This window comes from Cimex lectularius, unplaced genomic scaffold, assembly GCF_000648675.2.
Source record: "Cimex lectularius strain Harlan isolate CLEC.00 unplaced genomic scaffold, Clec_2.1 scaffold131, whole genome shotgun sequence".
Classification (NCBI taxonomy): Eukaryota; Metazoa; Arthropoda; class Insecta; order Hemiptera; family Cimicidae; genus Cimex; species Cimex lectularius.
In genome coordinates, this window is record NW_019392685.1 from 951,809 (window position 1) to 979,731 (window position 27,923).

Sequence of the window (27,923 nt, forward strand, 5' to 3'; positions counted from 1 at the left end):
GATTCGAACCCACGATCTTCGGGTTGAAACACCGCTGCTCTACCACTTGAGCTATCGTCACCTCAATCCACTCGGACACCAACTTACCATCTCAACTACACCTTTTTAATTTTCCCCCCTTTTTGTCATTTTTCATCCGAGTGGATCGAGGTCACAATAGGTCAAGTGGTAGAGTAGTGGTGTATCAAGCCGAAGATCATGGGTTCGAATCCCGCTCGTGACACTGATTTTTTTATCTCAACTAAAAAAACCTTAATTAATTGAATGATATTAATTGGTCAAGCAGACCACAAAAACTAGTGAATTTAATAAGTGTAAAATGAAGTATACTTTCACTAAAGCTCTCTATGGCCATTTCATTTGTTGCCGAGAATCAATCAAATAGATTACATGACATTTGAAAAATGGCAAAAAAAAACAGGGGGGGGGAATTCAAAATGTGTAGTTGAGATGGGAAGTTGGTGTCCGAATGGATCGAGGTCACGATAGCTCAAGTGGTAGAGCAGCGGTGTATCAAGCCGAATATCGTGGGTTCGAATCCCGCTCGTGCCATTGACTTTTTTATCTCAACTGAAAACCTTAACAGTTATTAGTATTGTGGCAAAGATCTTGGTGACAGCGGATCTCCGAAGGCCCCTTCTGATGAACTGATTCCTGACTTTTCTCCCTCTCGCTCTCTCACCAGTACGAGCAGTCAACTCGGCCAGAAGTGGCATCGGGTTGAGAACCTTGAATGGTGTCACCTCCAGGTCCGTGCTGACAAGACCTCATCCAGTCACCAGTGAGCTTTGTATGTCCAAAGCTGTTAGTCATGGACGAGGGCCCTGGCCACTATCTGGCTAGGCCTCAGGTGTGATGCAACATTTTCTTTTGCAATCCATATGCACCTTGAAATTAACTTTTGTGCAATGTTTTTATAATTTTATGCAGGCTTTCATATTTTGTCAAACCCCAAGTAGTCAATTATGAACCGCAAGATAGGACTTTTTTAAATGGTGTTAAACACTTTTTCTTTGTAATATTTTCAATCTTTTTTTTCTATAAATAAATAAAACCTGACAGAATGAACTAATTGGAGCCCTGTTCGCATTAGCCGTAAAACTGGTCTGGTTTATTTGTTTGTTTTGATTTGACGTTGTTTTAGACATCGTTTTTATTTCAACCATAAGCAGACAGAAACAATAAGGCAGTGATGAGTTGCAATATACTTATATTTTTTTTATTTATATTATAAAAAAATTTAAAATTAATTTAACAAAATTGTATACATATTTTTTTGGTATTTTAAAAACTAGATTAAAAATCTGCATCAAGCGTAAAGACATTATCCTCTTTTCTAGCCATAACACCGGCTTTTTGGTATTCCCCAACTTTCTTCTCGAAAAAGTTTGTCTTTCCTTCGAGAGAGATGTGTTCCATAAAGTCGAACGGGTTCACAGAATTGTATTTCTTAAATAAAAAACAAAAAAAAGGTTACAACTAGATAAATGTAAAGTGATAAAATAATAAGTTTTATTAACCTTTGGACAATTTAATTCGACGAGGAGTCTATCTGCAACAAACTCTATATACTGTTTCATGAGATCACAGTTCATTCCGATCATAGCAACTGGGAGTGCTTCGGTAAGGAACTCTTGCTCGATGGTAACAGCGTCAGCCACGATGGACGAGATTCTAGCTACGTCAGGTTTCTGTACCAAATGTTTGAACATGAGGCACGCAAAATCACAATGGAGACCCTGTAAATGTTAACGATTGAGCTTAAAATTATTATTATTTTAAGAGATCTCACCTCATCTCTGGAAATCAATTCGTTGCTGAAAGTCAGCCCAGGTAGAAGGCCACGTTTTTTCATCCAGAATATCGCGGCGAAACTGCCGGAGAAAAAGATTCCCTCGACGGCGGCAAAAGCCACGACTCGCTCGCCGAAGGTCGCTTTATCGCTTGAGATCCATGACAATGCCCATTCTGCCTTCTTCTTAACACACTCCATGGTTTCGATTGCATTGAACAGGTAGTCTCTAATGATAAGAAAAGATAAAAATTTTATAGACCCCCCAGAGATAAAAAGGTTCGTATACGCTGTTAAAAAATAGAAGTTTATAATCACCTCTCTTTCGGGTCACGGATGTAAGTATCGATTAGAAGTGAATACATTTCGGAATGGATATTTTCTATTGCGATCTGAAAACCGTAGAAACACCTCGCTTCAGTCACTTGGACTTCTTGAGAAAACCGTTCGACAAGATTTTCATTTACAATCCCGTCCGATGCAGCGAAAAATGCTAAAACATGCGATAAAAAGTGCCTCTCATCAGGCTTCAAGTTCTCCCAATGTTCAATATCCTGAAAATAATTCTAATTAGTATCGAATAATTTTTTTAAAATAATATTTTAATAACCTTTGAAAGATCGACTTCTTCTACTGTCCAAAACGATGCTTCGGCCTTTTTGTACATTCTCCATATGTCGTGGTACTCGATCGGAAACATGACAAACCTCCTGGGGTTGTCGCGAAGAAGCGGCTCCAACTGAGGATTGTACGTACACACGGCTTTCTCAGAACCAACATCCTTTTCCTTAAAACATTCAATTTATGTTAAATTCACACTGTTTAAACTTAAACAGCATAATTTTAATACTTAAACTGTATATTTAATTGTGTGGCCTTCAAATCTAAGATATTCTTAACTTTAACATACAAAAAAAGAGTATTCAAACAATAGACAATTTAAATTCTGTGTGCAATTTTAATAATTACTACATTATTGAGTTGACAAAATCTATTTAAGATCCAATGATCCAATATCCAATATGATCCAAGTAATAATGACAACAAATGAAATATCTAACGACTCTAAGATTAAAAAATACAATAAAGAAATTATTGATAATACGGGAACTGGACGAAATTCGTCACCTGAAATAGCGGAGTGTTTTAATCAATACTTTGCCGATATTGGTACACAAATTAATAAAAAAGTTTACTACACCATTAAATTATAAAAAAATATATATACATTAAAAACTCAATTTTCTTAACTCCAGGAACAAAAAGAGGAATTAAAAAATTTATTAACGAACTAAAGCCATCCAGTTAATTTTATGTTAACAATGTGAACAACAAAATAATTAAAATGTATAGTTTATTCGTAGTCAACCCCCTCGAATATATATTCAATCTGAGCATTAATCAAGGGGTTTGTACTACAATTTTCAAAAAAATCATTAATTGTGCCGATTTTCAAAAGTGGTAATAAAAAATATATCGAAAACTATCGACCTATCTCTTTAACGTTATCTCTTTCAAAATTATTAGAAAAGTGTCTGTACACAAGAATTAAAGGTTTCTTAGATCAGCAAAATTTTTTCACAAAAAACCAATTTGGTTTCACACATAAAAAAGTACTTCAGATGCAATATACTTTGCAATAAATAATATTTATGAAAAAAAGGATAAAGCAAAAAAATTTATGGGAGTTTTCTTGGACATTAGCAAAGCATTTGTCTCAGACAGAGTCAGAGGATTAAGACAAGTCAGCCAGAGTCAGAAGACTCAGTCGTCAGTCAGAGTCAGAAGACTCAGTCGTCAGTCAGTCAGAAGACTCAGTCGTCAGTCAGAGTCAAAGGATTACGACAAGTAAGCCAGAGGATTAAGACAAATCAGCCAGAGTCAGAAGACTCAGACAAGTCAGAGGATTCAGTCGTCAGAAGATTAAGACAAATAAGCCAGAGTCAGAACACTCAGTCGTCAGCCAGAGTCAGAAGACTCAGTCGTCAGTCAGAGTCAGAGGATTAAGACAAGTAAGCCAGAGGATTAAGAGAAGTCAGCCAGAGTCAGAAGACTCAGACAAGTCAGAGGATTCAGTCAAGTCAGAGGATTAAGACAAGCCAGAGGATTAAGATGAGTCAGCCAGCGTCAGAGGATTAAGATGAGACAACCAGAGTCAGAAGACTTAGTCAGAGTCAGAGGATTAAGACAAAGTCAGCCAGAGTCAGAAGACTCAGTCGTCAGGCAGAGACAGAAGACTCAGTCGTCAGTCAGAGTCAGAGGATTAAGACAAATAAGCCAGAGTCAGAACACTCAGTCGTCAGTCAGAGACAGAAGACTCAGTCGTCAGTCAGAGTCAGAGGATTAAGACAAGTAAGCGAGAGTCAGAGGATTAAGACAAGTAAGCCAGAGTCAGAAGACTCAGACAAGTCAGAGGATTCAGTCGTCAGAGGATTAAGACCAGCCAGAGTCGGAGGATTCAGTCAAGTCAAAGAGAGTCAGAAGATTCAGTCAATTCAGCTGGTCAGAAGACTCACACAAGTTGGAGACCTTAACGTTAGTGGTTAGTGCAACAAAATATAAGTTTAAGTCATCAAGAGAGAAAATTCAAGGAGCAGTATAGCCATAATTTTGACTGGCCTGGCAGGCATTCCCAATTACGTATAAAGGTAACTTGGCAGCGGTTGCATTTTGTTATGCCGCATTTATACATTCGCACTAGTGGCACACCTCGTCACTCGCAACCTTCGCAAGAGGTATTAGCATGTTCATTCCCCACAGCACAAGTGGCTGTTGACCCAAGACGATGGTGGATGATAACATGTCACCGCAACAGAACCAAGTATGGAAAACATGTTTATAGAAATGCTCTATGAGGACTGTGGAGAATTTGCAAACTTTTGCAGAATGTCATCAATTGATTTTGACTACATGTGCAAAATTGAACCACTAATCGATAGAGAATCTTTGTTTGAAGAAAACTTTTAGTTCCAGCACTGTTTATTTTGATTTCATGGAAAGTTTTTCAACTGTTTTGCAGTCATCTTCAGCCATTTAAATTTTTAAAAAATTGTTTTGTGTGGTGATCTCAACATTTACCTAAAAACTAAATTTGTATTTTTTTTATTGAATTGGCTGAGGATGACAGCAAAGTAGTTGAAAAGCTTTCCATGAAATCAAAATAAACAGTGCTGGAACTAAACGTTTTCTTCACTTAAGACAAAATATTGAATTCCACTAATCAATAAAAGAAAAATTAAATGGAAAATGCCGATACCAGTTAAAGTAGCATTAATATTTTTAGATACTGGTGATAGCTACAAATCTTCATTTTTTGTTCAAGATTTCAAGTTCAATTATATCTAACGTTGAGTTTGTGTAGAAATGATGAATAATGGAGTGAGTGCGGTGTCCAATCCTTTTAAAAAGATAGTGCCTACTCACAGTGTTGTTTTCCAACAATCCACATTTCGAGCTTTTAGCTCATCAGGTTGAAGTTCTACTCTTGAATGAACGGTACAACTCCTTCAACCTGATGAGCTAAAAGCTCGAAATCCTGTCGTTGGAAAACGACTTACTGCCTAATCTTTTTAAAAGGATTTGAGTACCGGCCTTTGACTCGTCCCCAGAACGAGCACTGCAAGTGGCAAGGCGAGGCACGAGATGAATGACGAGAACCATCTACACATTCATCTCACCGCTCGTGCGAATGTGTAAATGCGGCACTTCAAGCATGCCAAAATGATTCTTAATCTATAAAACACCTTAATTGAAACGGTTCTATTTACCAGGGATGACTTATTAAGTACCAATGTATAGGATATAAGACCGCTTTTAAAAACAAATCTGCATTGAATGTATATGAACACATTTCATGGGTTGTAATAGAGCTTAGTAGGCTAGTTAATTGTAATAAGGGCTTTAATTACCTTTTTGTGTACGTTAGTATTGTTTTTGTTCTCGTGGAGTGCGTTCTTGGAATGGACCTTCTCAGACTAAAAAATCAGTTTTAAATTAGTTCTGGTCGATAAAAAAATTTGAATTATACGTATTGCACATTGAACCCACTTACAGTCTTGCTTATATACAGGTTAGACATGTTTTCCCCAACATTTTCCTTGTCAGTTTCAGCGTTGAAAGGCATTTCGGCGTAAAGGGTCCTGTTGGGTACGACGCTCGGAGGTAAGTGTTAACATTTTTAACCGCCAACCCTAATATACCGTGTATACGAAGCGGGAAAGGACCGCGGGAAGTCCCTCCGTACCGGTCGACGGATACCCAACAGACAGTCTAACGGTTGAACGTGACTGCGCAATTTAACCATAGTTTCATACAAAAACCGAAATATATTTTTTATACTCAGACTAAATTTTAAAAAAAATTATATTTAACCGTCTAAAAATTATACATAGCGATTCGAATATATTTAATATCAAAATGATTTGATTGTCAAAATTCAAAAGTAAGGTACAACATTTTTCCCTCTTTAAGTTAAAGAAACCATTTTCAAACAATCAATTTTATATTTATTTTAAAATAATTTAAAAAAAACAAATGACGAAATTATTAACCCACTAGTAAGTTATTTAATTAAACAACATCCTTTGGTCAAAAAGAGCGGGAATTTAACAAAAAAGGTTTCGATTTGAAAAGGAACACTCAAGAACATTAACAAAGGGAAGAAGTTGCACTCTCTTTAAATTTATTATTGCTATTGTTGATGAAGAAGAAATCGACCACGATGATTAATGTGTTTGAGGTCTGGTTTCTGGCCAGGAAGAGAAAAAAGTAGACTCTGTGAGCCAAGCTTTCGGCCTCTATGAGACCATCATCAGGGCAGCATACTATTTCTCATATTAAAATTGCAGAACTATGAAAAAACAATATCTTTTTCTTACAAAATCAGTTTTCTTTATCGACTGGACCTGTATTTTGGAGAAACCAACCTCTCTACTTGAAAAAAACAGAAAAAACTTGTCTTAGTTCAACTTAACCAACTTCATGTACTTTGAGACCTCGTATTCAGTGTCATTGGATTTTTAGTAATTCTCCAATGTTAATATGAGAAATAGGATGCGATGATGATGGTCTTATAAAGGCGAAAAGCTTGGCAAGTGATCACCGAGTCTACTTCTTTCTCTACCTGACCAGCAACCAGATCCCAAACACATATTTTTAGATCGGGATATGCGCAGAGTTAAGTTTAGGCTCATCTATCACTGGATAAAGACCATTAGTCAATGGAAGTGATACTCCTTTCATTTCGTCTCCATGATCGTTTTCTGGGGTTAAAGATTGGGCCTCAAAAGGTGAAAAGAAAAACATGGCCCGTATTAAGTTTTAAAATTGATTATAAGGTGTTATCAGTTTTTTTTTTAAGATCTTTAAATTGATTACTTTTGTGTCATTCATATTATATTTTTAGATCGGGATATGCACAGAGTTAAGTTTAGGCTCATCTATCACTGGATAAAGACCATTAGTCAAGGGAAGTGTTGCTCCTTTCATTTCGTCTCCATGATCGTTGTCTGGGGTTAAAAATTGGGCCTCATCTGATGAACCTTGTCCACGGTTGGGTTTGTAATAAGATTTTAGAAGAAAGATTTGAGCCAAGCTTGTCCACCAGCAAAGAAGAAGCTTCCAGGTGAAACCAAAGGCTTTGTATAACGCCACACCACTGGCGCAGATATTCAATATTTTGCTTATAATATTAATCACGATGGTAAATCCAAAGATTGCAGATCCTATGGTACTTAGTGTGCACAAAACTGACCAAAATTTGTCAGTTAACGATTCAGATAATTTCTCTTAGTCCGTATTGTCCATCAGGCCCAATGGAATCAGGCCCCAACAAGGAACCTTGCCGGACATGAAGGGATTGCCCCACATATCCTCTCGCGATGTTGCTTGAGATAGCTTCACATTCTTGACCAAATAGAATTCTATTCTGGTAATCTTGTAACGTCTGTTCAGTGTAAATTCCAGATGTTGCCAGTCCATGAGGACTGCGTTGAGAATGTATAATTATCTCCAGGGATCAAGAACTCCGGCGATTGTGTTGTTAGATGATCTTCATCTAATCCATGAGGGTACATGCTATACCAGTCATGAACAAATTTGTACATCACAGGATTAAGTGGATTACATCCGATCTCAGTTCCATATCGTAAGAGCACTCTGTTCCTAGGAGATAGAAAGTAAGAGCTATTCTCATATGTGACCGGTGCTTCTAAGAAGCAGAATGGTCTTAAGGTCTTAAGTGTGTAGGTACCAAGACACATTGTGTCACATGAACAACCTCCTCGCTGATTTCAGCACTGTAACCTGGTTTTTGCATTAGGGGGCATAGGCGAAATCATTACCAGAAAGATAGGCAAATGTCTGAAGATTGAGGATAGTCTTACGGTCAACCTCACATTGATGTTTTGTGAACAGTGCATAGATGGACTCAAAATTATGTCGAACCGACGTATCGAAGTAGACAAATTTAGTGTTGGAGTAAAGAGAAAAGTCCACCTCCGATGAGATGTCGTCTACGTCCTGATCGAAGAAGTCCATTGAGCTTTCAGAAAGGATAACGCTAAGAGAAGAGTGTACAGTGTCCAAAACTTTTCGATTGCAAGAGTATCTGGAAGATGTAGTTTCCAATGCAAAGGATATGTCTGACCCGCCATGAGCTACAATCGATGATGCATTGTTCGAAGAGACAAGTAGCTCAGCTGGGCCGGTGTATAGGATTACCCAAGATTTCTTTGTACAGGGTAGTTGGGGGTCGTCCCAGTATGTTGGCTCATAAGAAGGATGGAGACAGTCGCCGTTTGACTCGACAAATCTGGAAAAGTGATTTTGTTTGATTTAATGTCTGTATAAACATTAATCATAGTGGCGGAGATTGTGCAATGGATTTTGACTACAACCTGATCATAATTACGACCCTGATATGACCAGCTCTCGCCCTTACAATAGCCATCTACTGATGTCCATCCTGCAACATACTCAGAAGCAGTTGTGGTCGCATTAATCAAAATTCCATCAGTTTTCTTTCCATAAGGAATTACACAGAAATAAATATATAAACTCTCTTATTTTAAAATCTTATTAAAATGTTTTCTCTTTTGGTCTCTATAATCCTCCTCACTCTATACCCTTGCAAGATTAATGCTTACAACTTCAAGTTTCCAAGTTTATAATTAGAATTATTATCAGGAATATCCTTTTTTATAATTTGAGCATGCATAAACAAACCTAAGGCAATCAAGACCACACTCTCAAACTCATAACCATACAAGCACCCCAAAAAAAAAAGCCTGCGCCTGCATCGAACATCCAGGATCACCACCACCATCACCGCCTAGAATTCATTTATACCATTTTCATTCTTCCTCTAGAGCCTTGAAGCACTAAAAAACATCTTCAATTTCCACTCGCCAAGAAGCTCATCCGTCGAACTTGGATCGCTGCTGACAACAGTTCTTCAAATCATCAATTTCATCGGAGAAAGACCAAATCTATCCATGGGAAGTGACCTGCCCATTCTCACTCTTCTTCCGGATCATCATTTTCCTGAGATTTCTGATACCTTGATAAGAATTCTTGACACACCTGAATTGAACTTAATATTGTATATGTGTAGTTAGTGTTATACCTTAGTTAACGATTTTCTTTTTTTCCTTTTTTTTCTTTGTATGCCTTGGGAGTATTTATAACGTTGATTTCATTAAGCCCGCTATTTCTCCCCAAAAGATAGACCTAGTGTAAGAGGAGTTAGGGCTGACCGGCCCATTCTTGTTTAGAAAAGGTGAGAAGAAAAACGTGGCCCGTATTAAGTTTTAAAATTGATTATAAAGTGTTATCAGTTTATGTTTTTTTATTTTAATTTAGTTAAAGGTACATTGTACACAACACACACAGTAAGTGTTTCTGTTTGTGCATGCACAACAATTTTGGTTAATTTTTCCTTTGTATATTTTTCTTATTCTTATTGTAAGCATTAATCTTTTTATAATTTGTGATTGGGAATTTATTTATTTTTATATAATTTGTGATTAAGCATTGATCTTTTTTTATAATTTATAATTACAATATATTTAGTTTAGAAGATAAAGTTTTTTGTTCTATTTATTCATGATTCACTGAGGTACGATCCTCCGACTATAAAAAAAGTCAAATAATCATTAAAAAAAAAAAAAAAAAAAAAAAAAAAAAAAAAAAAAAAAAAAAAAAAAAAAAAAAAAAAAAGTGCAGGTATTCTCAGACAAGCAGCACTGAAGGCTTTAAACTCCGCCTTCAACTCAAAGCTGGGAATGCTCAATATATCTCCAGCTCTTGGGAAAATTAAACTCAGGCAACTCTGATGTGAGTATTCATGATTGAAAGACAACGAACTGGCAAAAACAGGAACAGCCGTCACACCCTTTGGGCGTAAACCATAAATCGGCAGACCCCAAGTGTGATTAAAGCAAAGTTGAACTGAGATAGACAAAGAAGTCAGCAACAATGAAAGAAATCTTAAAAAACATTTTGCCCTCTGCAAAAGCCATCCAATTTCCAACTAGATGTTGTGGGCAAGATGTCAAATCACCTTACAATACTTTTACCATATAGAAATCCATGTTATGCCAGGATTTAAACCCAAAACCATCAATGTTCAAAAGCAAGTTGAATGCCCTAACCACTTGGCCACTGTAGACCCGAAGATAGTAATGATTTTTAACCATAATTACAACTTCAATTAAGGTATAAACTTTTTTGCAAAACAAAATATCTATATTATTAGCTGTAAGATTTTTATATAAGCTCATCAACCACTTTGGGTGGTTCAAAAAAGGGCTCAGTCCAATCCACTTGGTATTTCTCATCCACCCACTACAAGCAGAATCATTAGATTTGAAATGGAACTTTTACGCTATATTTTTCAGGGATGTGGTCAAGTTTATTTAAAGATTAATTTTAATTGTAATACTTAATTTTCAAACTGCATTATTGAGAAACTGTGATGGAGTCTGCAAAGGGACACAAATTGCTGAAATGCATCTGACGAACAAAACTGTTCAGAATAAATAGGATTGGGATGATCAAAGATGATCAGTGCTTTTAAATAGACTTTTTTTGGGGCAATTAAAAAGAAAACAAATAGTTCAAAATATTTAACCATACATGGTCAATAGTTTTAATGCACGCTTATTATAATTAAAAAAATATCATACAATAAAAAAAAATACTTAAGCTTTAATTTTTAAAAAAATATTTAAAGCTTCAATAAACAAAAATATCTATATATTATAAACTATCTATTGAAAAAATTATTTACAACTATTATGTACATACTTTTGATTTGTGTATACATATAATATTTGTCTTATTTATTTTTTTATATTTTTTTCCATGAACAAGTCACAATAAGCAAACATTATCAATACCATTTATAATTTCACTTTTTTAAAACTCATTTCAAAAACACTATGTCAAATCATCTTAATTTGCCATGTTTAATTTTTTCCAAATACTATACATGTAATAGTTGTAATAAATTTATGTAAGATACAAAATTTTTCAAAAAAAAATTGAAAATTCAATGTGACCTGGCAGCAAAATGTGGTCAAATGTAAAACAAACAGCCCAGCCAAAGCAAATTTGAATATGTGTAGGCTGTGATTTTTTTTATATTTTTTATTATTACATCTGCAAGTGCCAAATATTGAAATTAATTTCCCATTCTCATTAATTTACTTGTATAATTGTGCACTCACTCTAGCTTCTACAGTCTAAATAGATCAGGTCTAAAAGCAATTTTTACTGAAATTACACTCCAAATATTTATCAAAGTATTTTAAGTATACTGTGTTCCTTTAACATTCGAATTATGTTTTTGTTCATTCTTCTTCAAGCCTGACACCCATGGGTCCGAGCAGATTAGACGCCGGCCCAGCTCCGCCCATCTGCGATCTGTACGATTCGAGAATGTTCTTGAGAGCGTTTCTGTCGATGTCGACCGGTTCGAAGCTTTCTATGTCTGAAAAACTATCCTCCATCCCCTGTCGAAAGCAAATTTTAATTGTACGATTGTGTCAAATATACGAGATAGTACAGTTTTGTTTACTTTGGGAGCACTCTTGTGAAAACTGTGCGCCAGAGTTGACGTAGACAATTCTCTATCCATTTGATCCATGTACTGCTTAAACTCGGATTTCTCACCTTCGGCTTCTTGAGAATTGGGCTCTTTTCCTAAAAAGAAGGCAAATTAGAAAAACAAATACTTTTAAAATAAAAGCGTCACAAAAGATTAGCATGCTCTCACCTGTTTTCTTTCGGCTTAGATCCATATCTACTTCGTCTTCATAAGAGCTCATACCCGACTCTTCAGAATCCAAATCCCAACTATCTTCTGGCACGGAGAAATCTATAAAGTAAATTCAATTTATTGTCTTTTAATCGAGTGTTTTATTGTTTTACCTAGTATGTTTTGTACAGCGCATGAGAAAGCTTCTTGATCGAATGAAATCCTGTTGTTTTCATCATCGGTCGATTTCACCTGATCCTTCCGCTTAGGCCTGAGCGGAACCGAATCCCTATTCGCCCTGAGAAAAACCACAATGAACACTTACAAATACCGACAAGTTTTAAAAATTATTATTTACTTAGGGTGTTCTGCGCCTTCAAATGAAGAAACATGTTCTAAAAACGAATTAAGGTGGGAGGAAATGTCGTTAACTGACGATTTCCCAGTGCTACCATATCTTTCAGTTAAAATTTTATCCAAATCATTAGCCGAAATCTCCATCCAAGAGTCATCTGAAAGTAATATTAAAAATATAGTCTAATAATGGTATGAAATCAAAAACATTTTTGTAAAATTAAGTTTTTTAAAGCAACTTGCCATCAGGTGGAGGCAAGTTTTCCTCAGCTTTTTTCATAGATTCAATGTCGAGTTCGATTGAATCCAACAAATTCAGAATGGTTTGCCCAGAACTCGGTTGGGAATGTTGTGTAGAGTGAGATCTATAGAACAGTTTCGCCTCTTGCTCAAGCTGTCTGTACTCGACACATCCCACAAGCAAATCCTATAATAAATAAACATGAGTAAATAAACTTTTAAGATCATACATGGAAAATATTAAAACATACTTTGAAATATCCTCTATTATTGAGCGATTGTTTATAACGATGCCAGCCTTTGTCGTTTTCGAGATCATCTTCACTCCCCTTTCTACCTTTGCATTGCGTCACTAGGATTTCAAAACCACAGGCGAGTTTAACTCCGAGGGAATGTGCCAGGTAATTTTTCGAGTTGGCAGGTGGTAAATCCCAACCTGTTCTTCTATCCGGTATGTATTTATGATGTACAAGCATAGCGTAAAGACATCTTGTCATTTTAACTTGCGTCATGACCCTCGTCTCAGGAGGAAAATATCTCATCGCTCTACAAGCCTACAATAGAAACAAATTAATTTTTTTTTTAAATAAATGATTTGTGTTTAACATACTCTAAGGTCTATTGGGTCTCTATAGCAGAAAGATGTAATCGCGGGAGCAATAAGGCTTGGCTTTTCTTTAAGCAGAGCCGCAACTCCTGCTGGGACATAAGCGTTTGTTTGGTGGAGAAGTTCTTGAATCTTGTCTGGATAACTGAAGACAGAATTTTATTTGTCTATTTTTTTTTTTTAACAAAAAATTTTTTAATTTAAATAATTCCTACCCACTGACTCGATTTTCAATGGCTTTTTGAATTGCATCAGTAGTGCGTGTCAACTCCGGGTACATCCTGATCCATTTAAGTGCATCTGTCACGGTGATTGTTTCACATTCTTTCGTCACAGGTATGACATGTACTTCACCGTTCACAATATAGACCTGAAATACAAATAAAATAAAATTTCACCAAATTTAGCAGAAACTCCTTTTTTTAAAAAAACCTAGACAATCGTACATATTTTATCCAAGACATAAAATGAAAATAAAACGTTACCCTTTTATCACAGACTTCAGGATTGGCCCACTTTGGCAGGAAATCTGCAGCTTCGATCAACAAAAATTCCCCGTCAACATCAGTCACCCTAGTTAGATAAAACAAAAACATTTAAATTCATGATTTTAAACTTATAATTTCAGCAGGACAAAAATTAATTACCTCGCTATTAAATCAGGTACTGACTTTGTCAGCTGGAGAAGAAGATACACAATGAACCATTCGTCCTCAATGTTCTCACCATAATGTGTCACGCCGTATAAATGAGGAGGCAGTTTCTCTGGGAAAAAAAAAAAAAAGAATGATAACGGAATCGGCTTAAGTTTATCTTAACATCCTCCATAAGATTACATATTTGGGCAACTTACCACTTTCTTATTTAGGACAACTACATAAGATACTAGGGACCACAGTGGCCGAGAGGTTAGGGCTTGTATTTACCAACTAGTGGTTTTGGGTTCAAATCCTGGCACAGAATTTTTTAATTGATTAGAGTATGAAAGAAGTATTATAAAATGATCTGACCCCTCTTTCACAACAGCCAATGCGTAGTTGGACGTTAAGCCCAAAGACAGGAATTACTTTATAACTTTTTACTTTATTTACATAATATCTAAGTCTGAAAAAGACAAAAATCAGCTTGGAATTTTATAAACCTTTGTAATTACACAGGGTGTTTGGCTACTCATGTTACAAACTTTGCCAGTAGATTCTATATTCAACGTGGTACCAAAAAGCCCTAATTAACTATGGTCCAAATCTCAACCGTTTCAGAGTTATTTCCCTTTTTCTCCTTTTTTTAAGATTTCATGACTTTGCTGCAAATCAACTAAAAAGTTTTGGACAAATCCGTAAATCTCAATAAAATGTGATCAATACTAAACTTGTAAACGTTGGTGAAATAAGCGTTTTAGTAGCCAGAACTTTGAAACAATTTTTTTTTTTTTTCAAAGTTGAAAAACTTACTATGTTGATTCTAAACTGCTATTTCCAAACCTAAAGACCAGAAAAATTCACAAAATGTACTCCATTTAATCTCCTTTTAGTGGCATAATTATTTTTTTAATAGCTTTTTTTTTTAAGGTGGAACAGTTCCATGGCCACCAATATCTCCTGACCTGACCCCTATGGATTATTTCATTTGGGGATTCATGAAGAGTAAAGTTTACATACGAAAGTGCCAAAAACAATGGATCCTGTACGCTGATGAAAAGCTTAAACTTAAATTAAACTTTTGAGTTACAGTGGCTAATATGAGAAAACGGGCTCATTTGTGCATTGCGGAGGGTGGAGAGCATTTCGGATCAAAATTAAAAAACATTTAATAAATTCATTCAAAATTCTGTCGTTTATTTACTTTTTTTTTTTTAATCTTACCACTTTACCACTTCGTCAACAACGGTTTTTTCCTTTCCTACATCAATTTCTTCATCTTTGAAAAAAGTAATTAAAAATTACACAACAAAAACAGATATTAAATGGAGTACTTTTTCTGAAATTTGCTGGTCTCTAGGTTTGGAAATAGTAGTTTAGAATCACCATAGTGTTTTTCAACTTTGTAAAAAAAAAACTATTTTCCAAGTTTAGTATTGATCACATCGTATTGGAAATTTAACGAAGTTTTCAATGGTATCAACAGATTTCTCCAAAACCTTTTAGTTTTGGAGTTACCGTTATTTATTTGAAGCAAGGACGTGAAATCTTAAAAAATCATAAAAAGAGACTCCAAAACTGCTGAGATTTGGATCATAGTTAATTAGGACTTTTCGGTTCCATTTTGAATGTAGAATCCACTGACTAAGTTTGTTACACGAGTAGCCGAACACCCTGTATAAGGTAAGTGAAGAAAGCAAATCATTCTGCCAGTCCTCCTGATCAATTACCAAATAATCATTCAGAAATCTTTTTTGAGGATCTCTTCATAGTTCATACTTGCTACAGGGCTTTGATAGCCTTATAGAAGTAACGAGAAGGTCCTAAATAGGAGAAGGGAAACTTTAGGGTATAGAAAAAGACAGGTTGATGTTTACAAGGTGGGCATGTAGTTTGGAGTGTATATGTATTATGTAGAAAAAAAAATTGAACTGTACGGCCCAGTTCACACGGGTGCAATCGTTATGAGAGATAAGTACATGATACCGTTATGACGAATCTATAATGAGTTAGAAGCTGTAGCTCTTCCAAAACAGGAAAAAACCGTCCTGACTCCTGGTGAAAGAATAAAAATTTTGTACCTTTTTTATGCAGACCTTTTTTCAAAACAGCTCAGGGAAATTTTAACCTCGAGGGACCAACTTATAAAAAAAAGCGACAGATTTCGACCCATCATTAAATCGAAGTTTTAAGTTTAAAAGGGATGTCAACGGCTGGTTCAAATCCTTATGTGGAAATTCTTAAAGAAATTAATTATTCGGCAAAACAGCGAACAATTAATAGTTATTTGCATTGTGAAATAATAAAAGAAACATTTTGCCAAAGTAACAAAAATTAACAATATATACAAAATAACAGTTATCTTTACATCCCATTTATTTCCAAATGAAGTAATTCTCAAACTTATGCAATTAAACAATACATGACCCTTAAACCTCAAACTCATGCACAAAAAATCAGCACCTCCTCATAATTTTATTTTCTTTTTTAATGCAAACAGGAGCAAAAATATATGGAAATTTTGGCATTTGAAAAAACGCTTGCTGTAAGATACTTCTTTGCAATAATCTGAATGACATAAAATGTTAGCCAATATCAGTTGGAACATGTCAAAATTACAAATAAAATTTTGGTCATGATTGCATATTCTACTGAGGTTACAAAAAAATACCTACAACTTGTCAAATTTTACAAAAATTTATTCATCTAATATGCTTTACGTTGATATATCCAGGTTTTTAAATAACGTTCTAGTAGAGGTGAAAAATAGGGTAGAAATAAATCAATTAGAACTCGCTTTGTAAAATAAAAATGACACATCGTAATCTCACAACAACAACAAAAAATGACAAGTTGTAGGTATTTTTTGGTAACCTCAGTAGAACATGTAATCATAACCAAAATTTTAAATTTTGTAATTTTGACATGTTCCAACTGATATTGGCTAACATATTATTATTCAGATTATTGCAAAGAAGAATCTTACAGCAAATTTAGCGTTCTTTCAAATGGTGTAATTGGATTTGTTGTAGACTCAACATGTTGGAAGTTGTAAGCGTTTTTATGTGGTAAGGTAGTGAAAAGTTGAAAAAACAACTAAATTGACGAATATCTTCAAAATAGAGAACTTTCTGAAAATTTTCTCCTGAGCATTTTTTGCTCCAAACGAAGTGTAGAATCGATTCCCTGCGTTTCGTCAGAAGGAACTGGGACCCTGTTGAGAATTTATTTCTTTTTTCTCGATTTCAAAAACTTTTTTTAATAAAAACTCATTTTGATAATCTTGTTTCCTATCTGACCTTACAGTGTAAAGCCATTCCTATAAATTTATCGTAATAGTCAAAAATTAATTACATTCTTTGAATTGATACCCTATATAGCTTCAATTAAGATTATCATTTTTTCCAATTGATCATAAAATAAAAATGTTGAAATACCAGTTATATATAATAATTAATAAATATTAATTAGGCTAGATGTAATTTTTATAATTATATTAATAAGAGATAAATATTTTTTTAAATAATATTTACATTTTAAAAAATTATGACAAAAAATATAAGTTGAAAAATAAATTGTTTTGTGAACGCAATAACATAATTTGATTTCAAATCTATAAATAAAAGGACAAGGGGGTTCAAACATTGTTACGTCTTCTGTCATATTTATTTCGAATAAACTTTTTTATAAGTTCTGAATTGTATCTCAATTTTTGGCGTCATGGTACATAACCCATAGAAAAGTAGACTCAACATTCGCAGATTTAACGTTCACGACAGTTTTCTTGAACCAAACACGAATGTTAAGGGATTACATAAGGAATGCTACACGAGAGGCAGTTACGCCCTTTTTTTTTATATAAGGAACTAAGAGAAGATTCTAACAAGTTCTTCAATCATTATCACGTCATGACCTTCTTTTTAAGAGCTGTTATTCGAAATAATGCGCATTTCAAAATAAGAATAAGGGATAATGAAATTAGTCTGTCATCAAAAATGTCACTTCTATCTATTGAGTAACTAGCGACCAAACATCGCAATCGACTACAAATCATTATCACATTCCAGTCGCCTTCCACTCTCCCCATCTCAATGACAGGGTCTTCCCTATGTTACCTCCATCCCCTTGATACCTCTCATACCGATCTCCTCCGTGTGAACCGGGTGTAACTGTGGGTCAATTTGATCAATTGACCTTACTTCAGTCAAATTGATAAAAAGAAAACTTAATGTGATATCTCCATATACTGGAACAAATATGTGAAATAATGACATGAAGATGGTTAAAACAAAATGTCATTGTCATAATTGATGCATAGTGCCTGCATTCCCTGACCTTTATGTAAATATCAATTCATAGGAAGATAAATAAATTAGAGGTTTTAATGTAAAATTACACCGTATAATTGAAAATAAAGCAAATACCTTCGTTATCGACTATTGGTGGCAATTGAAGTGTGTTTCTAACGATCACTTGAAATTCGTCCTTCTGCCAGATGTAATTTTTCGTCTTCTGTGCAGTGAAAGAGTCAACGTTGACTTTCAGCTCTGTCAGATTCGTCGAGGGACCGGGAAATAGGAGATATTCGACGAAATCGTCCTCTCGGACGTTTTCCAGGACGTCTCTCTTGAACGCCATAGTCTGTTGGGTTTTCTTCGTTTTACACCAAGTACTGACGGCTCATTCAAACGGACCGGCCGAATAACACGACGGGTCGTAAAGAGGATTTGGAATGAGAAAAAAATATATTACAGTTTATTACGGGTAGACGAAATAAGTTTATCACAGCGGTCGGCGAGTATCCGAAATCCGATGCGCTATAGCTATAACCGTATGCTACTCATGGGAAAACACAGTCTTCATTATCGATGCTGAAGAACTGATATTGTAACTTATCGATTCATTGATGTTTCAAATAGCGAAACAAAGCGGACCCCGTAATGAATAAACAACATTTTTTTAAATTGATTTTTCGAAGGAAACAGGACTGCTTTATGTTTTATTGCACTACTTTATCTTGTTTTGTTTTTTTATAAATGGAGAGTGAATGTATTTATTAGTGTGAATGTGTAGTGTGAGACCAATGGCTGAATATTGAAATTCAATACTCCATCGACCATATTAGACTAGTTATAATCGTGCTACTGATCCATGGGTTCATGTCCCGCTTTTGGCACTAATTTTTCAACTCAACCAAACTTTGCATAACTAAATTAGTTATGTGTTGAGACTGATAGAGGAATATCAAGAACACCACTCTAATTGAGGTATATAATTAGGAAATAATGTATTTAAGAGTGAGTGAGTATTTAGACTGTTGTGTTTGGGGCTATGACCTAGCTGTTAGTCTCTGGAGCCCAACCTCAATGGCTGGACTGTCTGGACACAGACTGCCAAAACCCAAGGTGGGTGATTCTCAAGGCCTGCCGGAAATTTATTGTAAATTAAAAAACGGAATTCCCTGTGGACTGCAAGAAGTGATAGTCTCAGCTTTGCACCCGTGTGCATAAATGAATATTTAAGAAAGCCTAAGTTTAAAAACTCATGCGTTGGAGGTTGAAATGACCTAGCTGTTGATTGCCCATAAATCCAAGGTGGGTGATTCTCAAGGCCTGCCGGAAATTTATGGTCAATTATAAAACTTGAAATTGCCTGTAGACTGCGAGTAATAGATGAAATGACCTAGCTTTTGACAGCCTCTGGACAAATAAGACTGAGGTCTAACTGCCAAAACCTAAGGTGGGTGATTCTCAAGGCCTGCCAGAAATTTGTTATAAATTACAAAACATGAAATTTCCAGTGGAGTGCAAGAAGTGATAGGCTCTCTGCACCCGTGTGAATCAATCAATATTTAAGAAAACTTAAGTTTAAAAACTCGTGTTGGAGGTTGAAATGTCCTAGCTGTTGACAGCCCTTGGGCAAACAAGACAGGTTTAACTGCCAAAACCCAAGGTGGGTGATTCTCAAGGCCTGCTGTTAATTTATTATAAATTACAAAATTTGAAATTTCCTGTGAACTGCTAGAAGCGATAGGCTCAATTCTACACCATATCATCAATCATTATTTAAGAAAACTTAAGTTTAAAAACATGCATGGAGTTGAAACGACCTAGCTGATGATGACAACCTCTGGAGGGATAAGACAGAGGTCTAACTGCCAAAACCTGAGGTGGGTGATTCTCAAGGTCTGCTGTTAATTTATTATAAATTACAAAATTTGAAATTTCCTGTGAACTGCTAGAAGCGATAGGCTCAATTCTACACCATGTCATCAATCATTATTTAAGAAAACTTAAGTTTAAAAACATGCATGGGGGTTGAAACGACCTAGCTGATGACAACCTCTGGAGGGATAAGACAGAGGTCTAACTGCCAAAACCCGAGGTGGGTGATCTCAAGGTCTGTTGGAAATTTATTGTAAATTACAAAACTTGGAATTCCCTGTGGACTGCGAGAAGTGATAGGCTCAGTTCTGCACCCATGTGAATCAATCAATATTTAAGAAAACTTAAGTTTAAAAACTCATGCGTTGAAATGACCTAACTGTTGACAGTCCCTGGACGAACAAGACTGAGATCTAACTGCCAAAACCCAAGGTGGGTGTTTCTCCAGCCCTGTCGGTAATTTTTTGTAAATTGTAAAACTTGTAATTGCCAGTGGAATCCATGTGTTGGGGTGAAATGATCTGGCTGTTGATTGCCCATAAACCTAAGGTGTGATTCTCGAGGCCTGCTGGTAATTTATTGTAAACTACAAAAGCAGTAATTGCCGGCAGGCCAAGAGAAGTCGTAGGTTCAATTATGTATAATTCTGAACATGTGCATGATGTTATATAAATCAGTAGTAAATTAGTACTGCGTATGAATTTAATAGATGAAATGTGATGAAAAAGCACAATCTGTAATATAATTGTAATTTTATTTGATATTTACATTAGAATAAAACAACTAACACAATACAAAATGTTTTATGTACAAAAAGAAAACAGCGAAATAAGATAATATAGCTTTAATCACATATCCAAAGAACATATTATATTACAGTCTTGTATTTAAAAATAATGTAATGGCAGTTCAGCAAAGGTCATTTAAAAATCTTCATTTGCCAAAGTCCATCATTGAGATAGTGACAATTTTCTATTCCGATTCCTCTGTTCACTTTGAGTATTTCATCAGAGCTCATCGCTGTGATTCCGATGGCGAGGGCGTGCTGTTTCCCTTCAGCCATGACGGCCACAATCGCACCTTTGTCGACTTTTGTCATCTTAGCACCGGGCGAAGTCAACCCAGGGCACATGATATTGGCGCCGGAGAGGACAAACTTGATGGCACCTTTGTCCACTTGTTCCCAAGGGAGGATGAACGGGTATTTGTGGAGGAGGCGGAGGGTGGGGATCCACTGGCCTTCCCTGTGGCGGAAAAACAACAGCTCCCCGGCTGTGTTGACTATTATCTCGATGTGGTCGTGACACTTGAGGAGCCGGAACGTGTCCTTCTTGGGAAGTATCTGGTCCACGTATTCCTCCAGAGGCGGGTACAGCTCTAACAGCTTGTTTCTTATACCTTTCTGTACGGACGACTTCAACTGTTGGGTGCATGAGATGCTCTCCTTCTCGTCGAACTTCTTGAACATTCTTGATGGAGGGTGTCCGGCAAACGGGTCGAATAACCTGCCTAGGGCACAAAACGGTTTCAAAACATGATTCTCAACCGCAAAGATTCCGGACGAACCTTGCCCTTCTCTGCAATATTAATCTGTTCTTGGTACTCTCGGTTCAGAAAACTCATTGGATGTTAAAATAAAACAAAACCCTTTTAAAAAAAGAAGAAAAAACGAACGATTATTCCAACATTTAGAATCTATGAATTATACGATAATGTGGAAACGTATATTGGGTATATGTACCGAACAAACATATGGCACATATAAATTTCCCTTGGAACATTTGTTCAAATTCAATTTTGTTAGAAGTGGGAAAAATGGAATTTATATTGAAAAATACTGCTATTCAGAAATGGGCAAAAATCGGCGAGGGCCCCTACGATCACAATGGTCCGCCCAATCTCGCTATATTCATGATTGTATGATCCATTTGAAACGAACTAATACCATTTAAAAACCCACACAAACAATGAAATCTAAAATAATACATATTGACAAAATTAAGATACTATAAATCACAGTGATACTTTGTCATATTTTTATTGCTACTTGAATTAAAATAAATACCTAACTCAGTTCTAAATACTTTCGTGTTTCTACAAGAAGAACAACTGTTTTACATATTTTTTAAATTAAGACAGCAAACATGAAAGACAGTGGGAGCCAAAAAATTGGTAAAGTAAATCTTGCCTATTCATGATTGCGTGATCCATATAAACTGCTCCCATAATATTTAAAAACTCACAGAACCAGAGATCAATGCAGACTAAAATTATACATATTAACAAATATAACAGACAATAAATCACAATTTAAACAGTGTTCTTTTGTGCTATTTCTATTGTAAATCAAATTTAAAAAGGTATATCAGTTCTAAATACTTTAAATCCCAGTGCTACTTTGTTCATTGCTATTAGAATTTAGGATAAAAAAATAAATTTATAACTCAGTTCTAAATACTTTTGTGTTTCTACAAGAAGCACATCTGTCTAATATATTTTTTAAATTAAGACAACAAACATGAAAGACAGTGGAAGTCCAAAAATTGATAAAGTCTCCTACGATCACACGAGTTTTCCCAATCTTGCTAAATTCACTTGGGTGATCCATTTGAAACGAATCGATACCATTTAAAACAATGTAACAATCCACACAAACAATGAGATCTAAAATAATACATATTAACAAAATTAAGATACTGTAAATCACAGTACTACTCAGTCCTATTTTTATTGCTATTCTAATTTAAGATAAACTCAGTTTCAAATATTTTTGTGGTCCTACAAGAAGCACAACCGTCTTATATATTTTTTAAATGAAGACAACAAACATAAAAGATATAAAAAAAAGAAACAAAATCATAATTACTCAGTGTTATTATAAACAATAAAATATGATAAAATAAGCAATTTTCTGCGTGTAAGACAAGGCTCATGTCTCTTGATCAAAAGTTTAGACCTTATTTTCTGCCACTACTTTGTCAGGTCTTGAGCAAATTGAATTCGACATGTGGTAGCCGAATTTTCGAAACTTTGTCATTAAGTTTGATACAAGTGGTACTCCAAAAATGGACACAAATTGGCATTCATGATAGTGTGATTCATAAAAAGCAATCCAATAAAATTTAAAAAAAGAATCGAAGAGATCTATCCAGTCTAAAAATAGCAATGGCAAACCGGCTCGTTTGTCCTATTTTTACTGTTATTCAAATTTAAAAAGATATTTAAAATATTTAAATTGGGCCAACTTTATAAACTATTTACAAATGTAATGTAAACTGGACCACCAAAACAAACATTAGATAGGAAGGCATGGTTATGGTTGATTAGCAATGGTTACCTTAATGAAATAAATTAATTATTTTCCTTGCCAATTTGTCCAAATTTTCATACAGCCTCAAAGCACCATTTGGCCCAATTTATTAATGAGCATGATCCTGAATTCTTGGGTTAATAAGAAAAGAGAAGGATTGGCTCAGTTTAGTAACACCTAATAAATTCAAGGGTTTGACTAGCTTTATTGATCATATATTTAATAGATTATTTGGAGATAATTAGATGCGGTCTGGTGTGGCATAGGTTTAGAAAAACATTTTCTTTAACGGGCCTTTTTCTAAACCTACGTCACACCAGACCGCATCTCACAATTTCCAAATAATAATTAATTAACAGTCCCTAAACCCACACATATTTAATAGAGACCATTTGTCCAATGTTAAGTCCAAATAATTTATAATCATTTACAAAAATAGAATTCGATAAACTTTATTGAGTTTTTATTTTTATTGTTTTGAAGGTGAAGGCAATTTATTGTTGTGTCCCAATGTTCAAGGTTGGACAAAGAATTTGATTCTATAAACATAAATTTTCATATGGTTGACAAAGTGTGAAAAATGATTATGTCATAAACTAGATGAAATATCAAGTTATAAAAAGTCCAAACAATATGGGTCTAAGTAATGAACCTTGAGGGAATTCCAGAGGGGGCAGAATTATGTTTGGAAGATAGGGATATTTATTTGAATGTTTGACTTCTGACCAAAACTTTGACTAACTTTGGTGATCCATTTAAAATACAGAATGTATGAGAAAACAAATATTAAAATTGGAAGGTGGTGGTAAAAAGATATTCAGGAACATTTTTGTAAATTGTGTTTTGGAACATTCATTCAGAAAATATGCTTTAAAAAAGTTAAAACTTTCTTTCTTCCCTGACCCGAATCTTTGATGAAAAAAGTAATAAAATTCAATTAATTAAGGTTTTTGGTTGAGATAAAACAGTCAGTGTCACGATTATGAATTGAATGTAATAAAATACGTTTTCTTTCTGTTCAATGTTTTCTCGAAAGTACTTAAGATTATAAATGTTTCAAATACGTCATTTCATCAAATTGAAATGTTGAAACTATTTATTTGCTTTTCGTGGAGATTTGACGGCAGAATCCCACAGTCGGAGAATTTGAGTGAAGCTTTTGATCAAGAGAATAAAATTTAAAAGAAAGGCGGCAAAGGGTCTAATCAAAAGATATGACGGCCGACGGCAAACTGCCGGGAACTTAATAGGAAATATGCCAACTGCTCAGAACACCGCTTTTACACAATTTCATTTTTACAAGGCTAAAATAATTCAAGCACCTCGCCTTTCTCAGCACAAACGTTGAAACTGTTTTGTTTCTGTCGTTTCCACAGACTGAAGCACATTTTAAAAAGTACCTGATACACGGTTTGTGTCTAATCAATGGCGAAATGTCTCTAGAGCAAACGACATGTGAAGGTAACAAAGTATTATTTTGATACTGGGCATTAATTTATATTCTACTCTAATAAATATTCTAACAGAACCTTAATATCATAATCCATTTCCTAAATACCTCTAAATATACATCAGTTATATTAAAACCAGTTTTATTCTCTTGAAACAAAAATAAAGGACTATAAAAGTTTAATCTGTTTGATAAACAAATAACAAACTGTGTCAGTAATGGTGTTAATTTGATTTGACAGATCTCAAAGCTTTTGAGAGAAGGCTGACAGAAGTGATTGCTTGTCTCCAACCATCTACGCTGAGATGGAGAAGTAAGTTGATTTTATCCACAAACCCTTAAGTCTATATTTAACATAGTTTATTTTAAATATTTTAATTCTAGACAGTACAGTTTCTTGATTAGAGTGGCTTATATTTGATCGTTATTGGATTTTTGGCACAACGAGGCATTATTCAATGTATATATAAACCTATTCTCTAAATAAATCTATTCTCTGCGCTTGCGATTTAGGTTCAGGAGAACCTCGTACAAATTGTAAAACACACGTACTGGTTATTTCTAACGGTAATCCGTGAGAATCGCATTTATTGAGATTGTCTTATTCGCAAAGAAAGGGTAATGGAGGACTTGGAAATTAGCAGTTGTGTTCACAAAATGTTCTCATGTTGATTGGCATGCTTACATGCTTCTTATGTGGAGCTGAAGCCTAGCATCCTTGTCGGGGCAGAGTGTGTGGTCTTTCTCTGCAAAAAAGTCACATTTTAATAAATAAAATATTTATTGTGTGAAACTAACAGTTGTGTTCACAAAATGTTCTCGTGTTGATTGGCATGCTTACATGCTTCTTAATTTGGAGGCGAACCTTGGCATCCTTGTATAGGACAGATTGTGTGGTCTTTCTATGCAAAAAAAAAGGTCATATTTTAATAAATAAAATATTTATTGTGTGAAACTAATAGTTGTGTTCACAAAATGTTCTCATGTCGATTGGCATGCTTACATGCTTCTTAATTTGTAGGCGAACCTTGGCATCCTTGTATAGGACAGATTGTGTGGTCTTTCTCTGCAAAAAAAAAAGGTCATATTTTAATAAATAAAATATTTATTGTGTGAAACTAACAGTTGTGTTCACAAAATGTTCTCGTGTTGATTGGCATGCTTACATGCTTCTTAATTTGTAGGCGAACCTTGGCATCCTTGTATAGGACAGATTGTGTGGTCTTTATCTGCAAAAAAAAGGTCACATTTTAATAAATAAAATATTTATAGTGTGAAACTAGCAGTTGTGTTCACAAAATGTTCTCGTGTCGACTGGCACATTTATAAGCTTCTTATGTGGAGCTGAAGCCTGGCATCCTTGTTGGGGCAGACTGTGAGGTCTTTCTCTGCTGCAAAAGTCACATTTTAATAAATAAAATATTTATTGTGTGAAACTAGTAGTTGTTTTCACAAAATGTTCTCATGTCGATTGGCATGCTTACATGCTTCTTAATTTGTAGGCGAACCTTGGCATCCTTGTATAGGACAGATTGTGTGGTCTTTATCTGCAAAAAAAAAGGTCACATTTTAATAAATAAAATATTTATAGTGTGAAACTAGCAGTTGTGTTCACAAAATGTTCTCGTGTCGACTGGCACATTTATAAGCTTCTTATGTGGAGCTGAAGCCTGGCATCCTTGTTGGGGCAGACTGTGTGGTCTTTCTCTGCTGCAAAAGTCACATTTTAATAAATAAAATATTTATTGTGTGAAACTAGTAGTTGTTTTCATGACAAGTTCTCATGTGGTCTTACACCCTTACACATTTCCTATATGGAGCCAAAACTGGCATCCTTGTATAGTACAGATTGTGTGGTCTTTCTCTGCAAAAATGGTTTCATTTAACAAACTAGCAGTTTCGAATTCTTCATCCAATTTAGTTAAATGTAAAGCCATTTTGTAAGTTTTTTTAAATCCTCAACATGTCTTATTCATAGTTTTATTTATTTGTTTTAATAAAATATTTCAAATTTTGTTTTAATTAAAGTTGGTTTTGTTTATAGTTGTTTTAGCTGTGATATCAATTTGCACGGCGATAGGAGCGTGGTATTGGCTCACGGACCCATATACATCTGACGTCTCTTTCACGCAAAGCCTAATAAACCACCCCTTTTTCTCGATGTCGAGTATATTTTTATGTAAGTTTCAATTGCCACTTTGAAAATAATCGATATAAATTACTTTGATTAACACAATATTTTGACTTTTAAAAGCAGTAGTTTTATTTGTCCTCGGGATTCACAAGAGGGTAATCGCCCCGTCGATAATTACAGCGAGGACAAGGATAGTATTAACTGACTTTAATATGAGCTGTGATGAGACAGGTAAACTTATACTGAAACCGAGACCGACGATGTCTTGACAAATCCATTCTTCTATTGTATGCTCGTCATCCACTGATTTATCAGGTATTTATAAAATGTTTATGACCTCCAAACAACCAAAAGAATAAATTTAAGCAAACTTACTTTACACCGGCTTAATTAGAAAAAAACAAATCATAGTGTAAAACAATTTCAATATATTTGATAAAGTATTTTCTATTTATTAAAAAAAAATTATATATATATAAAATGTAAAAAAAATCAGTGAATGCACTTTTGTATACTAATTCTCTAAATTTTTAATTTGGAAATTTTGGAAGTCAATAAAATAGTATTGTATAAAATATCAGTTGTATTGAATTATCCGTTTTTCCTGATTCCTAGAGCCCTTCCATCATGAGTGACAGAACTTGCAAGAAAATGGTGTATATGAGATTGGTACTCCCTGAGCCTGTGATGATAGCAAATAATAAAACGACAAAGACATTTATTGGCTTATTTAACAATACTAGACGTTCTAAGCTCAGTGCTTCATTTCAAAATAAATCAAAATATGTATTAAGACCACAGTGGACATACTGATTAGATAATTTTGAGAAGAAAATGAAAAATCTGAAGATTATCAGTTAATAAACATAATTACAAATTTAGTGCTCTCCTGGAACTGCCATATACATCTTACTATTAGATCTTAGAATTAAAAAAAAGATCATTCTATAGGCATTGTTCATCGTTCAGATGATCT

The 27,923-nt window shown here is 34.8% G+C and overlaps 4 protein-coding genes across 7 annotated transcripts; 1 reads left to right on the plus strand and 3 right to left on the minus strand.

The window, feature by feature from the left end:
• Positions 1 to 1,271: 1,271 nt before the first annotated feature.
• On the minus strand, positions 1,272 to 6,072 carry LOC106663235 (ribonucleoside-diphosphate reductase subunit M2 B). The gene is made up of 7 exons (XM_014387919.2): positions 5,844 to 6,072; positions 5,701 to 5,766; positions 2,403 to 2,579; positions 2,111 to 2,346; positions 1,793 to 2,021; positions 1,521 to 1,739; positions 1,272 to 1,449 (listed from the first exon to the last, which is right to left on the minus strand). The coding sequence occupies exons 1-7, from the start codon at positions 5,913 to 5,915 to the stop codon at positions 1,297 to 1,299; spliced, it is 1,152 nt and encodes a 383-aa protein (XP_014243405.1). The 5' UTR covers positions 5,916 to 6,072; the 3' UTR covers positions 1,272 to 1,296.
• Positions 6,073 to 11,348: 5,276 nt separating this feature from the next.
• On the minus strand, positions 11,349 to 18,755 carry LOC106663214 (protein ecdysoneless). The gene is made up of 12 exons (XM_014387882.2): positions 18,314 to 18,755; positions 13,899 to 14,016; positions 13,737 to 13,824; positions 13,467 to 13,621; positions 13,255 to 13,396; positions 12,896 to 13,198; positions 12,648 to 12,831; positions 12,409 to 12,562; positions 12,224 to 12,348; positions 12,069 to 12,170; positions 11,871 to 11,995; positions 11,349 to 11,805 (listed from the first exon to the last, which is right to left on the minus strand). Exons 1-12 carry the CDS (start codon positions 18,525 to 18,527, stop codon positions 11,644 to 11,646), a joined length of 1,872 nt encoding a protein of 623 aa, XP_014243368.1. The 5' UTR covers positions 18,528 to 18,755; the 3' UTR covers positions 11,349 to 11,643.
• Positions 18,756 to 20,882: 2,127 nt separating this feature from the next.
• LOC106663260 (malignant T-cell-amplified sequence 1 homolog) lies at positions 20,883 to 21,783 on the minus strand. The gene has a single exon (XM_024225765.1). The coding sequence runs from the start codon at positions 21,519 to 21,521 to the stop codon at positions 20,973 to 20,975; it is 549 nt and encodes a 182-aa protein (XP_024081533.1). The 5' UTR covers positions 21,522 to 21,783; the 3' UTR covers positions 20,883 to 20,972.
• Positions 21,784 to 24,563: 2,780 nt separating this feature from the next.
• On the plus strand, positions 24,564 to 27,771 carry LOC106663164 (nuclear envelope phosphatase-regulatory subunit 1). Of its 4 annotated transcripts, none has more exons than XM_014387782.2 (5): positions 24,564 to 24,824; positions 25,055 to 25,126; positions 26,858 to 26,992; positions 27,068 to 27,262; positions 27,563 to 27,771. In XM_014387782.2, the coding sequence occupies exons 1-4, from the start codon at positions 24,797 to 24,799 to the stop codon at positions 27,214 to 27,216; spliced, it is 384 nt and encodes a 127-aa protein (XP_014243268.1). In that variant the 5' UTR covers positions 24,564 to 24,796; the 3' UTR covers positions 27,217 to 27,262; positions 27,563 to 27,771. The 4 variants fall into 4 exon arrangements, with proteins under 4 accessions (XP_014243268.1, XP_014243267.1, XP_014243270.1 ...); XM_014387784.2 differs by having other exon boundaries at positions 24,565 to 24,824; positions 27,071 to 27,262; positions 27,563 to 27,770; XM_014387781.2 differs by lacking the exon at positions 27,563 to 27,771 and having other exon boundaries at positions 27,068 to 27,497.
• Positions 27,772 to 27,923: the final 152 nt, after the last annotated feature.